The 13,917-nt window shown below is 40.8% G+C and overlaps 3 protein-coding genes across 3 annotated transcripts; 1 reads left to right on the plus strand and 2 right to left on the minus strand.

Moving 5' to 3' along the window:
- Positions 1–67: 67 nt before the first annotated feature.
- LOC143106671 (cyclin-dependent kinase 2-associated protein 1-like) lies at positions 68–2,678 on the minus strand. The gene is made up of 4 exons (XM_076271062.1): positions 2,529–2,678; positions 1,851–1,948; positions 1,620–1,746; positions 68–436 (listed from the first exon to the last, which is right to left on the minus strand). The coding sequence occupies exons 1-4, from the start codon at positions 2,593–2,595 to the stop codon at positions 369–371; spliced, it is 360 nt and encodes a 119-aa protein (XP_076127177.1). The 5' UTR covers positions 2,596–2,678; the 3' UTR covers positions 68–368.
- A 945-nt stretch (positions 2,679–3,623) lies between these two features.
- kmt5ab (lysine methyltransferase 5Ab) lies at positions 3,624–8,118 on the plus strand. Its single transcript, XM_076271059.1, has 8 exons — positions 3,624–3,798; positions 4,133–4,224; positions 4,499–4,652; positions 5,523–5,667; positions 5,978–6,068; positions 6,214–6,273; positions 6,382–6,572; positions 6,976–8,118. Exons 1-8 carry the CDS (start codon positions 3,789–3,791, stop codon positions 7,184–7,186), a joined length of 954 nt encoding a protein of 317 aa, XP_076127174.1. The 5' UTR covers positions 3,624–3,788; the 3' UTR covers positions 7,187–8,118.
- Positions 8,119–8,699: 581 nt separating this feature from the next.
- On the minus strand, positions 8,700–13,479 carry rilpl2 (Rab interacting lysosomal protein-like 2). Its single transcript, XM_076271060.1, has 4 exons — positions 13,025–13,479; positions 12,225–12,373; positions 11,530–11,706; positions 8,700–9,414 (listed from the first exon to the last, which is right to left on the minus strand). Exons 1-4 carry the CDS (start codon positions 13,319–13,321, stop codon positions 9,393–9,395), a joined length of 645 nt encoding a protein of 214 aa, XP_076127175.1. The 5' UTR covers positions 13,322–13,479; the 3' UTR covers positions 8,700–9,392.
- Between the last annotated feature and the right edge of the window lie 438 nt (positions 13,480–13,917).

Here is a 13,917-nt window from a genome sequence, read left to right on the forward strand (position 1 = left end):
CAAATACATAACAGAGAGCTAGAGGGCCGTGAGGAGCAATTTGCTGAATTTGACAAAAACTGTAGGATTAGAATTGTGGACTGCAACTTTTAATTTGTAACATGCAAACATTTTTTGTACAGTTTTGTAATCCAAAGAGAAATAACAATATTCCCTAACGGGAACATAAACAAGTCCAGGAAATTCCTGTGTAGATCAAATATACTGTTCTTTCCCTTTTCAGTCATACATACTCATATGCATACACACTCATACAGTACAGCTACATGTAACAACAGTTTGATTTTTTTGTTGTTGTAACATTTGTTTTTGTTGTTTGGGAAAGGTGGGGATGTGATCTGACTGGAGAAGGCAGGAACAAAGCAGCTTTAGGACCTGGCATTCCTCTCTGTCTCAGCCAAACACTCGCGCACCAGCCCTCGTGCATGGATGATGCCTGTAATATACACATGAACATTAATCCAATTATTTATCCATGACCTAATTTTAAAAAAATGGCAAAAAAGATTTTGTGGTCACATAATCTTAGACACAGTAAGAAAACCTTGTGTTCTTCAACATGTTGTAACATGTAATTGGGTGATGTGTTAAAGCAACACCAAAGCACTTTTCCTCTGTCGCATGCACACTATTTCTTTATCCAGCACCGGCTTTGCAAATAACTATGTCCACAGACAAGGCAGAGTATGTTGCATGATTTCATGAAAGTATGGTGTATTGCGACATGAGAAGCAAGTCAAATTTGTAGTTTCTTATGTCTCATTCCATCGAACTACAGATCCGCTACCCGATCTGGCAAACTGGCATAGTGCGGTTATAGCCGACAGAGGGTCGCGAAGCGAATGCAGTAGTGCCGTTCACCCTGTTACGAGTTGGTAAACCACTGAAACGATTTTGGAAACATTATTTGAAGATACAAAAAACTCTTTGGTGTTGCTTTAAGCGATCACATGAGTAGTGCATAGATGAGTCAGTGGAAACCTGTTCACAAACCGTCACCATCACTACAGATACCTAGCGTTCATGGGCTTCGTAAAAACCTTTCTCCGAGTGAAAACATCATCATTCCGCGTCATTCACGTCACTTAATGTGTGAGTCAGAGGTCGGAAACTGGGGCTATATTTTGCTAACAGAGTTGCCCAGTTAGGGGCTCGTCATCACTTTTGTCGTCACGTTGTAGTTCGTTTGTAGTCCATGTGGCCTTTCATGTCCAACAGTTTTAATGTGAACTTGGGAATTTGCCCTTTTTATCACTTGAAAGCTGCATATCTTTCTTTCACGAGCATCTTACACTATAGTTTAAGCAAATACAGTTGTTTGTTTAGGATTAGTGAGTGTATGTTTTAACCTTTGTTGTTGCATCCGTGTTTGTCACACATTCCGTTGGCAAAGCACATGAACACTTGCTGTCGGAAAAACAAACTAGCCATGGGGGCGGTCCTTGTCATTCCGAGGTGCTCTGAATGCACCATTAGTATGTGGGTGTCCCTATGACATCACACTACATCATTTTTTGCACTAATGGCCCTTAGAAAACCTATACTGTATTTTGCTCACAGACAATGAAGTGGGGATAAGGCCATTGAAAGACCTATATTTTGTGTGTAACAAAGTGTACCTCTCTTGAGTCGCTCCATGGCAGTCTTGCTGCCAGCGTAGGTCGGCCGGATCTCCTTCCCCAGCTCTTCAATGATGGCGAGCAGTTCTGCATACTTGCTCTGAGGCACCTGGGTGCCACTTGTACCCTGTAGAAGCAAGTCCCCCCAAATTATATCTCAGTGTTTTAACTTTTAACTTAAAAGTTTGGTATGTCATATGCAAACTATTCAGAGAGCTTCCACATACATACCTGTGTGTATCCCAAAGATGGTGGTCCATAATCATTGACAATAGGGCGGTAAGACTGTAGCGTTGCAATATTTGGGGAAGGAGAGTGGACTGTCCCAACTGCACATAGAATAACTGATCATAAATGACTGTGCATGTACAGAGAGACTTTCCAAAAGTAAAAGCAATATTTACCATAAGTTGATCTGTAACTGAATGGATTTATTAGATTTGTGCTACGCTTTAGGGCTGACAGGGGGGGAAAGCATGCAGTGTGCCTCCTTAAACGCTGGGTGTCATCAAAGGGTCAAATAATGCTCTTCATCCAGATCAATCATTAGCCTTGGGGGAGACAATCATGGAGGAAGCTGAGCGGTCTGAATTAAGCAGCCGAAGTGATACATTTTTACCACGTATATGGAGAATGTTCATCTGGGAACAAGAGAACAGTGGTCCGTCCGCTTTTGTAGATAAGCGATTGTTCAACTTTCGCCTTCGAAACTTTAACGATGAGCTCGTGCGAAACGTTTTGGATTAGTAATAATGGCGGATATGAATCAGCTCGCAGGATCTGACCCTATATATATAACTGGACAAAAACTACAGACACGAGCTTTCCCCAGGTATTCAATACAACATCGAAATTTGCATCCGATTTAATTGTCCTAATCATGAAAACGAACCGTTATTTTTTCCTTACCCTGATTCACGGAAGTTCCCTGAACATGTTGGTGGAGGTTTGGTTTGTAAGACATTCCCAGAGACATGATAATTTGGAGAAATAAAAACGTCCTGAAATCACTGAAGCGTCTCTGTCTCCCTCCGACACTTTTTGTTTACAGCGGGAGCAGCACCGGCAAATATGGCCGTCACTTTATATTGACACCCACAATGCAATATATCATAACAATGGCAATTTTTCCGACATTTTACCAAAAATAGCAGACTTTGGAAAACAATGACGGGACTCAATTACAGTATTTTACAGTAACCTACAGATTTAAAAACTTTGATTACTAAAACAAAATCTTCTTTCTGGGATATATACGTAGCCAATTTACATGAATCAATAAAACTCGCCCACGTGCACGACACAATCACATAACTGTTAGGCTACAAACAGTCCTGAATTACTTTAACAAATATTGATTTTCTTCTGGCTGTGTTCACATAGCCTATATAAAACAAAACTTTCTTATTCAAACGTGGAACACAGCAAAACATATGTGTATAGAGTTGCAAATCATTTTGAGATGTTAACATCATGTGGAACCGTGACTTTAGCTACGCTGTTGCTTGGTTTTATACGAGATATACCATCGACCCGTTTTGCTTGCCGTAAGCTGCTCAACTAGATCGATTTTATGAATTATTTTATTATTATTATTATTATTATTGAAGGATTGTTTTCGTGGCTAGTAGTATGGATTCACCTCAACGCTTGGGTCCAGGGGTAACCTCCTAGCTAAAACATTGGACTCTGTAAGACCATGTTAAAATACTAGTTTGTATACTCAGATAAGCGTGCATGTATCTTGTTAAGTGTGGTTGCATTACAATTCCTGGTATATGATATTATCTTGCCGGCGTATATTATTGTTGGTTCAAATGTTATTTTAATTTTCTCTACTAGGACCTAGCTCGCAACTGAGACAAGCACCCTGCTGCTGCTAGTCAGTTGTAGACTACGTATTTGGCATTCATCTCAGTAACCAATCAAAATCCATGTGCCGGGACTTTCAACCAATCTGCTGTGTGGTAGATTTTTAAATAACCAGGAAGTAAGATAATCTGTGGAGTGTGTGGAGCACCAGAAAGAACAACGTTATTGAGGCAGGGTGAATATTTGAGAAATTTTAAGAACAGCGGACAAATTATAAATTCAGAGTAACGTAAAACCCCAAGTTCGGTGATTTAAGTAGGTTATTTCTAGAATCCAGGCAACATTTAACACACCAGAATGGCGAGAGGTAAGTAAATCATTAGTTAACATTAGCAATGATGGCATGATTATCCAGTTGTAACGTTAACGAAGTAGCTAGATATCCGCTGCAAGTTAATGTTAGTGTTCTTCTAGTGAGCTAACGGACTAAGCGAATTTTCCCCAGTTGGACAAAGCGCCCTCATGGAGTTAACTTTTAAACACAACTTAACGTTAACTGTTAAGCTAAGTTAGTCAGTCAACAACATCAGTGCCTATTGCTAAACTAACTTAACGTTAAGTTAACCTACTGATGTTTAGTCGTGTCTCTGATATTTTCTCAACTTTTAGTTTTCTTGATTTAAGTTATGTTCTTTCTTAAGGGAAGAAAAAACAACTCGCAGTCAGTTCTAAACCTGAAGACACCCGAAAAGTCGTGAAAGGAACCAAAGAAAACAAACCAGAAACCAATGAGGTAACGTTATTTTCGCCTAATACAGAGCACATTTTATGATCACAGTGACGTTCGCTTTAACTAACGGACCTTAACGTTACTCCATTCTTGTTTAGTGTTCAAGACAAGTTCAGATTGACCCATATTCATGATCCATAAGTTATAGAAGATATCAACTCACCCGTGCCTGATTTTACCAGCTGTGTGCCCTGTTGTCATGGTGAGGTGACTTGCCACGAGGCTCCAGCTGAGAGCCAAGTTGATACAGCATGGTTACCTGTACATTCTCTTGCAGACTCCTGTGTGTCACGGTCAAACTACTATGCACAGTTTCCTCAGCCCAAAAAAGACGCGGTCTCCTCTCCGCCAGAGTCCTCTCACCTTGCTACATGAAGAGAATTCCACTTCAGCCTCTATTGCTCCAAAGGACGGTGTTAAACAGGGAGAAGGTAAATGAAGTTGTTGAGCTCACGCGCCTTCCAGCTGTCATATGAAATGTGTTAATGCAGGACCTTGAAACCGTGAAACTTCTGTCACCAAACCGTTTTAAATAATAGGGCCTTTAACATTGTGGGTGTCAAACTTTTATGGTGATAGTAGTTTGCCAGGCTGACATCACGTTCAGTTGCTTTGCTTTCCACAAAACTAGTTCTTCCACGACACTGATTGTACAGCTGAGATACTTCGAGACATGGCTAATGACGTCAAATACTAAGGTTTTTCAGTGTAAGGCTAAATAAGCTGCAAACCAAAGTGTCCTACAATACACACCCTACTACCTTTGCTTATAGCAAGACTGGAGAAAAACCGTGATACCTGTATGTGTATACACCACAAACCACTTAAAATGGAACTCAAATTCCACTATTTTAGCTGGCTTTTATTATAAGCCTAATGTATGCTTAGCCTTTACAAAGAAATAACTGCTGTTATGGGACAGCTATACTGCATTTTCTTTTTCTAAAGTACAGTGGAGGACCGTACAGTAATATGTTTGTCCCAAATATTGCATTTGTGCAGTATATACGAAGCGCAATGCAGGTTCAAAATATTGCATTTAGTGCATATGGACTGCAAATAATTTTTCTAAAAGTCAGGTCAAGCCCTAACAAAAAAACAACTGCACTACTTCTAGTATGAAAACTAGAAGTAGTGCAGTTATTTTTTTGTTAGGGTTGACGTGACTTCATTTGCAGAGGAGTAATAGGTGGGCAGAGACACTCACTGTTTTTCAACTCGAGTTGTTTCGTTTATTAAAGAGGTACAAACCATGTGCTGAGTGCTTGTATGGTGACCTCAGAATTCCTGTTTACCCACAGCGAGACAGAATCTGAGCCATCCCAACACTACAGTCACACTAGAGGCGACAAGCTTTCCCGTTGCAGATGAAGACAAATTACCTGATGCACAATCTCTGTCCACACAAAAGAACAAGAGCAACATCACTAGGACTAACATGAAAAAGTGAGTAACAACTGTTATTAGGTCAAATAGTGTTACAAATGTTGGGTAAATGGGGAGGGGGTTATTGTTTACATGATTTGGTTGGCTAATGAACCATTGGATAGTTAAAATGAATGGCAGTAGTCAGAGAGTTTACTCATTAAAATATTTCTGTTGTCTGAATTCAGCTGTTGCCATGGCAAATGAGCTAAGTGGTCAGTCTGGTCCCAGAGATCATCTGACTGCATGAAAACAGGCCTTTGTGTAACATGTGCTCTCTTGTGTTTTTGTTTTTTGTGCTCATTTCATCATTGTCTGGATTATTGTGCAGACCAGAGAGAAGTGATTCCCAGCGGAACACAAAGGTCACAGACTATTACCCCATCAGGAGGAGTTCCAGGAAGAGCAAGACTGAGCTAAAGGTGTGTTTGGGGGTGATATTTTGCTAGCTTAATTTTTTTTTTTTACAAAAACAAGAACTACACAAGGTGCACAGACCATCAGTGCATAGGTGTTAGTTGCAAGTATACCATAAGCTGAGTGCAGGTTTGTGCTTTCTATGACCAGAGTGAAGAACAGCAGCACATAGAAGAACTGATAAAGAACAATGTGGAGGAAGGACTGGAGGTAAGGAATGAAACACTCACTTTTTTGGGCGTGACTAAGAGTTACAAGCATTAATGGCTGGTGAAGATTCAGTGTTTTTTTTACTAGTGGAGTCCTCTCCCCTCTTAGGTCAGGCACCTGGAAGGAAAGGGGCGAGGTGTGTTTGCCTGCAAAGATTTTCGAAAGGGTCAGTTTGTGGTTGAGTATCATGGTGACCTTGTGGAGATGGTGGAGGCCAAGAGGAGAGAGGTGATGTACGCACAGGACCCCACCACTGGGTGCTATATGTACTACTTCCAGTTCCTCAGCAAAACCTATTGGTGAGTCAGCCAAAACATTGCAAATATAGACACCTTCTCACATGGATTTAAGGAAAACTTGGGTATTCTAGATTCTTAACACACCTTAACACACCTATGCAACAAATCCACTGTACTAATTTGACATAAAATGTAATTCCATTGGCTGAAGGTTTACTTCCTAAATGCATTATTATGATTGAAAGCAGTTAGTTACACTTCAGGACCTATTCTGAATAGTGAAGCCAAGTGCCAAGACTCGTTTTAAATTGAAACTTTATGTTGTCAGTAAACTATATATAAAGTAGTGGATTTGCTATGTCAAAACATTTCCTGTGGAAATAAAGCATCAGATGATGTGGCTGATTTGTATGTACTGTGATTGCATAGTGAGCACCAGCTTAGAGCCTTCCCTTTCCTTCAGTGTTGATGCTACGATGGAGACTGACCGTCTAGGTCGCCTGATTAACCACAGCAAGAGTGGCAACTGCCAAACCAAACTCCACAGCATCAGAGGCACCCCACATCTCATCCTGGTGGCATCGCGGGACATCCGGTCAGGAGAGGAGCTGCTGTATGATTACGGGGACCGCAGTCGAGAGGCAATCGCAGCCCACCCCTGGCTCAAGCAGTGACCCTGCCCTTAATCTAAACATTGCCTCCATCCTCTGGGTGCATCAACATCTTTTCCAAGGAGGCAATAAAGAACTGGCTTGCCTTTTCCTGATCTTTCACCCAAACAAGGTGGCTTCCTCACTGGTAGGTTCCTAAACAAGACCCAATCCGTTTAGGAGGCGGAGGAAGAGAAGTTGAAAGGACAAACGACACTGGTGAATAGTAGCAGTGAATGTCAAATTGACACTTCATCTTAAGCCCTTGTTTGGAGGCAAAAGGTATGATTTTATAGTTTTATAGTTTGTCAGTGATGATTGAATTGTACGGTGGGTTGGTTGCACACTGTTCCTTCTGGATAGGGAGAACTTACATGGGCAGTGGATGGCTTTACAGGTAACCTAGTCACCACACGCCATATAGTAGTTCTAAAGAACTAACTGACTACTACTAGGTCAATTGAAAATGTGGCTCATTTTTTTTTAAATCTTTTTAAGTGTGTGTGTTTGGGCTGTGTTCAATTGTACATACTGTTTTTTTTTATCTTAAGACTTTTATATGAAAAAAAGTGATATTTTGTAGTGTGAGCAGAGTTGCAGCAAGAGAGAATCTTTGAATCTTTTTCCCTCCCCTCCAGCAGTAGCTCAGTTGTGATGTTCTATGAAATAATTGCCCATCTCTGACAGAGGGCATGAGAAAGTGCTCTTTTAAAAGTTTATTTTTAACAACAAATAACACAATGACACAAACATTAGTGTTTTCTTAAAACTAGGGGTTTGTACAAATTGTATTGGAAATGTTACAGCTAAACAGAGCTCTCATACTGTTAAACAACCCTATTACTAAAGCTTGAAAAACACAATTTTCTTATTTTATGTAAATAGTATCACACATTGTCACACAGTGAATACAGTGTAACTATTTGTTGCTGTCAATAAAATACAACTGTATAGAACCTTCACTAATAATGTGTCTTTAGATACTGGTTGGATTCTATTTTTATTGATTTACTTTTGACACATTGCCAAAATGAAACAACAAACTGCCTATAGACCCTTTCAATCTGTTCCTAGAGGGTTTCTGGTTGAAACGTTCAAAACCAATGCAGATCAGATGCTTGAATTTCCCCTTGGGGATCAATAAAGTATTTTATGTAACTACCTATCTAGATACTTTAGCATAATGTTATACAAAATGTCGACTTTAATACTTTTTTGTTGGTCCCAAGTTACCAGTAGCATTTTCTGTGCTACTGAAAATGCCTTAGGAACGCACATGTTTGTTTCTGCAGTTGAAAGGGTCTATGGTTTGCACTGATTTTACCCCATACTTCAATGCCAAAATGGAATGTTACTGATTTAACAAACAATTTCAGCCCTATTCGGCCAGCTACCCCATCCCTCTGATATACAAGTAAGGAACACATTTAAAACTATGATTAATGATAAAATAATCGCAGTCTAGGGATTAAGCATAATTATTATTCTTAAAGATTGATATAAATACTGCGAAGGAAAGTGACCTCACTCAGTGGAGTCTATTTGTGTGTTATGAGTTTATTATGGCATTTAAAGTTTTGGGCACTCCTGGTCAAAATGTACTCCTGTTAATTTGAATAGTTAAGTGATTAGAACATTAAACTGATTGCTTTCTTTTTGAACCATTGGAAGAAGGAAAAAAGTATCACACAACAGTCTGGGCATCCCAAGAGATTTGAGCTCTCCTTTAGGAGACTAAAAATCCACCAGTTTAACTCATTGAGTGCCAAAAACGTAATACAAAGCTTCCGAAAACAGCTTGGCATTCAATGAGTTAAGGGAGAAATGAAACTGGATTTTGAAAAATGAATGTCAATGATTAAATAAAGGAGAGAGGCAAAACAAATTTGACCTCTCGTACTGTACATTTAGGAAATCACTTTCACCTGCTTTGCTATTCACAGCAACAGACATATTGACCAGGGGCGCCAAACTTTTACATTTCACTGTGGAAGTCTCATTGTTTTTCCACTGCATTTAGAAATCACCCATAAGGCACTGTGTGTCTCTTATCTCAAACATATTTTACATGGGTATATCACCCTGCACTGACATGTGATAGAACTGGAATTTAAAAAATAATTGTCAATGATTGAACAATCATCCATGTAAAAAATATAACCTGTGTATAAAAAATGGTCAATGGTCACCTAAGTCAGGGCTCTAGGTGCGAGGCTGGTCAAAGGGTCTCCTATTTCCGGCGGAATGAAAACCTGCAAAGAAAGAAAAGTGTGTCTCTGAAACAGCATTGACCTTAAAGATCCAGGGTGTCACTTTTAAGAGTTTAGGATGCCTCACAAGGAATGGAAAAGCAAAGAATTCTCAAACTCAGGAGCTACCAGTAAACACATTAACTCCAACAACTAAATGGACATTTTGAATGTCTAAGAGCTGACCAAGTAAGGTGTGCTTTCTTCCAACAAAAGTCAAGCTGGCATTAACTTGTTCAACTCTAGCCCTAAAGCTGATATAATCTACAGTATGACTTTACATTTGGTGCTTTGAAACTGGTTGACTGGTTCATGCTGGAATGTTCTGGAACCCCCTGCGGGTGTAAGAACGGGTTCTAGAAATCACGTCAGAACAAAATTCCCACAGCTACCAGATTAAAACAACAAATCTCTGAAGTGCAAAAAAACACGTCATGCACAGTCCTACTTGTGAAAGCATCTCATGTGTGTGATGTCGTGTGAGATCAGATGTATGATCAGATGTCATGAGATCAGTGTGTTATAGGACTAACAGTGAAGCTAAAATAGAAGAGATGCTGAAGTATGGGTTAAAAACAACTCACAACAAAAATCTAATTTCGCTTCTGAATTCCTCACGGAGTTAAACTCAACACTTGCGTGTAAGAACAGAGACAAACAAGTAGTCATGGATAAAAAGTGCCTGGGTGAATACAGCACATGCTGAAGGACCTAAGTGACCAAGAACCCTAGCAACTGAGCAGAGCAACAATGGCACATCCCATAACACAGCGAACACACAAAACACAGTACAATCCCCACCATAGTGGACAGGTCACACTATTTTTCATTACCTGGTTAAGACAATGTTAAAGCAAACTGTACAGGACCAACATGACCACTGCAGTGGAGAGAAACTTGGCATGGCTCCGTGTCTAAAATACATAGCCTATATTTATGTCATGTGAGACTTCTGTACAGAAATATGCAGTAATGACGACTCAATTTTATCGCTCCCACCAATTTAAATCGCTATACTGCACTATATTGCAAAGGAATGTCTGTCGAAGAATCCAGTTACACACACACACACACAGTACCAGTCACAAGTGCATGATTAGAGTGTCTGGCCAATGACGTGAGCTGAACCTTGCCAGGATTACCAAGACAACAACCCATATTGGGGAGGCACATCAACAGACCTTATTGAACTGAACTAGATGTGCTCAAGGTGGTAAAGTACTGTTCTACTATAACAAAAATGCCCAGTCATACTTATTGAAAAAAAAAAAAAAAAAAAACTCAAACACAACCCTGCCAGCAATGCATACCCAAGCAGTCACACCCAAAACAACAACAGGTTCCAAATCAAAATCAGAGGCCTAAGCGCTACTCATTCAACTACATCAAATGGACTTAACTCAGTTTAAGTCACTTTAAAAATGAAACCATAAGCTGTTGAAAGAACATAAGCATTGCGCTACACACTCACTCTATAAAGAGGTATTATGAAGTTAATGTGTAAAAATAATGAGCTTAGTGGCTAATGGCCAACAGACTTGCGTTTCAAAGACTAGTTTGCTGTGATGTATTATGACAACATGCTGCTGTCTAGCTGGCTGCATACTGTGGACTGAAAAGAACTGTGTTTGTGCACAATACTGGCTCTGTAAATGGGAAACGAAGCACTTCACACAATTCGAGCAAACACACTATTCCAGCCAATCAACAAGAGATGCTTGTTTTCCAACATTGTTTTCCAGGAGCATTGAGGGAGTGTATTTGATTGACCGCTGAGCTCAATTACCAACAATCCATGGAGAGCAGTTATACCTTTAAGTTGGAAATGTGGGGTTCTGGTGGAATAATAATAATAATGAAGCATTTCATGCCAGATACACAAACTGGCTAGAGGTGTGTGTGTGTGTGTGTGTGTGTGTGTGTGTGTGTGTGTGTGTGTCTCCTTTACCTTAGGCTATTTCATACTACTACCACAAAAAAAGATGAATGGAACCACACATGGGTCTACATTTCTGAATAAAAGGTCTTTCACAGCAGAATACCAACAACCCAACTCTATACGCTCCCCATAACTTTTCTCTCCATCCTCTCACTGGTCAGACCAAGTGACACACTCACAGTTTTTGGATGGCGGTCTTCTCTTCCCTGGACTCCTCTTTGGGCTCCTCTTTGCTCTCATCCTCCTCTGTGATGGTGGTGATGTGAGGGGAGATGGCCGGCGTGCTGGGGGCAGACTCCAGCTCCACCTCCACCATGGCCAGTTCTGTGGGCTGGGCTGGACCGGACAGAAGACCACTGCGGATAAACAGGATGAGTGCAATTCAGAGACAGATGACAAAATAATCTGGGATTATGAGGGTTTTATCAGATTTCTGAAACTACAATGGCTAGACAGCACGTTTTACATTTAGATAGGACATTGTGTAATGTGTTCACTGGTTACATCCGAAGTGTGTATTTGTAATGTGCTAAATAACCCCATATCTTGGCATCTGTTACTTGTGTAATACAATAAAGAATGTTGCATTACATTTTGTATGGGGAACATCAGACCCCACTGTTGAGCCTTATGGAGGTGTCGTGGGCCTAGTTCAACAAAACACCAATGAAGGAAAGGGCCTGTTTGACAACCCCAGTAAAAATGACCTCGAAGTCTGCTCTGTTGGTGATGTATTTTGGCCCACAAAGATTGCTTTGTTTTGATGGTAAATAGACTTGGTTGTTGATAGGCCGCTACCAAGGTATTTAACACCTCTCCTGTGTATATCTGAAATTAATGTATAGTTTCTGTGTGTGTGTGGGGGGGGGACGACCTCTTGTATAGCTGCAACTCCTCCTGAGCTATAAGTAGCTGGGCCTTGAGTTGGTTCCTCTCCTGCAGCACCTCTTTAAGTTCTTGCATTGTGAAGCGAGGGCGGTTGGGGTCCTTCAGGTCCACCACCAGCTTGTTGGGTCCCAGTGTCTACAGAAGAAAGTACACACTCCCGTTAGCAACAGATGACGAACCACGGCACAGGGCAGTATGGACCATAGGTCAGAGATGGCATGACAAACAAGCCTGCATGACGAGACGCATGACGAATATTATTCTATGACACAGAGGTCACTCAATGCCCCAGATATGAAACGGGCCGAATGATCAAATGAGAACACTGTTGTACACATGGGAAAACTATTCTAGAGCAGTGATGAGATCTCTGGTTGATACTCCACTGCTTTCAATTCAATTAGCTACCAATATGCTGTAACAACAAATCTGAGTTCACACGCTCTGCTCCCTGCCAACTACATATAGTGCCAATGACATATGGTGCAGCATCCCCCGCTATTCCGCTGACAGTGGATCTCCCCTGACCTGGCGTGGATGAGTCACATGCTGTCTTGGATCAGATTTACACAACAGTTACTGGTCACTTTGTTACTTTGTCTAACGCCAGATTAAGGACTGTGAATCGAATCCTTAAAATAAAGCACGAGAAATGCTGACTCCAACTTCAGTAAATTGAGAAAAAAAATTCTATGAGATCATTTGTGTAGCCTGCATCCGCCTGACTGTCACTCTATGCTAGTCAAGGTTCAATTTTCACCTAAGTTCACCGAATAGACTACTCACCGAGCCCTGTTCAGATGATTTTTCCCCGACCACTCGGTCCAGTTCTCGTTTCAGGCTGTCTCTCTCCATTTTCAACTCCTCCAAAGACAGGTTGTACTTGTTGACCAACACCTCAAACATCTCCAAAACACGGACAATTCGGAATTGTAGGTCAGAAACATGTGCACCCGCCTTGCTAATTTTTAACAAATCTCTCCCGATCACGTAAGAAATGTCATAAACATCCTCCACTGTGAGCTGCAACGCGTCCTTTTCGAAAGCCAAAGCAGGCGAAGAGGAGTCTCGCAGTCCGTCCATGACTGTAGACGGTGAGTACCCTAAAGTTATATAAAGTTTACCAAGTTTATTTCCTTGATGTTTCGTTGCTGGGACTGAAAGTGAGATAGAAAAAAGTAAAAAAGTTTCGCCAGCCGAGCACTTAATTGGGAACTTCCTTCTTCTTTATTGCACTTTGACTGGCCTTCCGTCTGTCAACTTGAATGGCATTAGAAGCAGCCAATGGTCTGGCAGAAACTAGCGATTAACCAATCAGTGTTACACCCGCCTATCAGTGTTGCCCTAGCGACAGGTGAAGCCATGCGAACAAACCACGAAGGAGCACGTGATGGTTAGAATTTGATGCCAGAGATAACTATGGGTAAGGCACAACATCTTGCACAGAAACAGTGTAACTGTTTAATTAAAATTGATGATGCAGGATGCTCCAAACCCTTTCATCTCAACAACAAACGTGTTGTCCCATATTGAACTTAGGGTAGCCTACCTCTGGATTTGTCATTTGATATGCCTAGCCTACCAGTTAGGCCTACCTATGCCTGTTTTCCCCCAGTTGCCCTTAATTTGATCTCCATTGTCCTGTAAAGAAAAGCTTTCATGCAACACACCATGGATAA

The sequence above is a fragment of the Alosa pseudoharengus genome, unplaced genomic scaffold, assembly GCF_046254945.1.
Source record: "Alosa pseudoharengus isolate Yale_2024_CS ecotype anadromous, Long Island Sound unplaced genomic scaffold, YU_APseudo_1.1 YU_APseudo_1.1_scf_6, whole genome shotgun sequence".
Lineage (NCBI taxonomy): Eukaryota > Metazoa > Chordata > Actinopteri > Clupeiformes > Clupeidae > Alosa > Alosa pseudoharengus.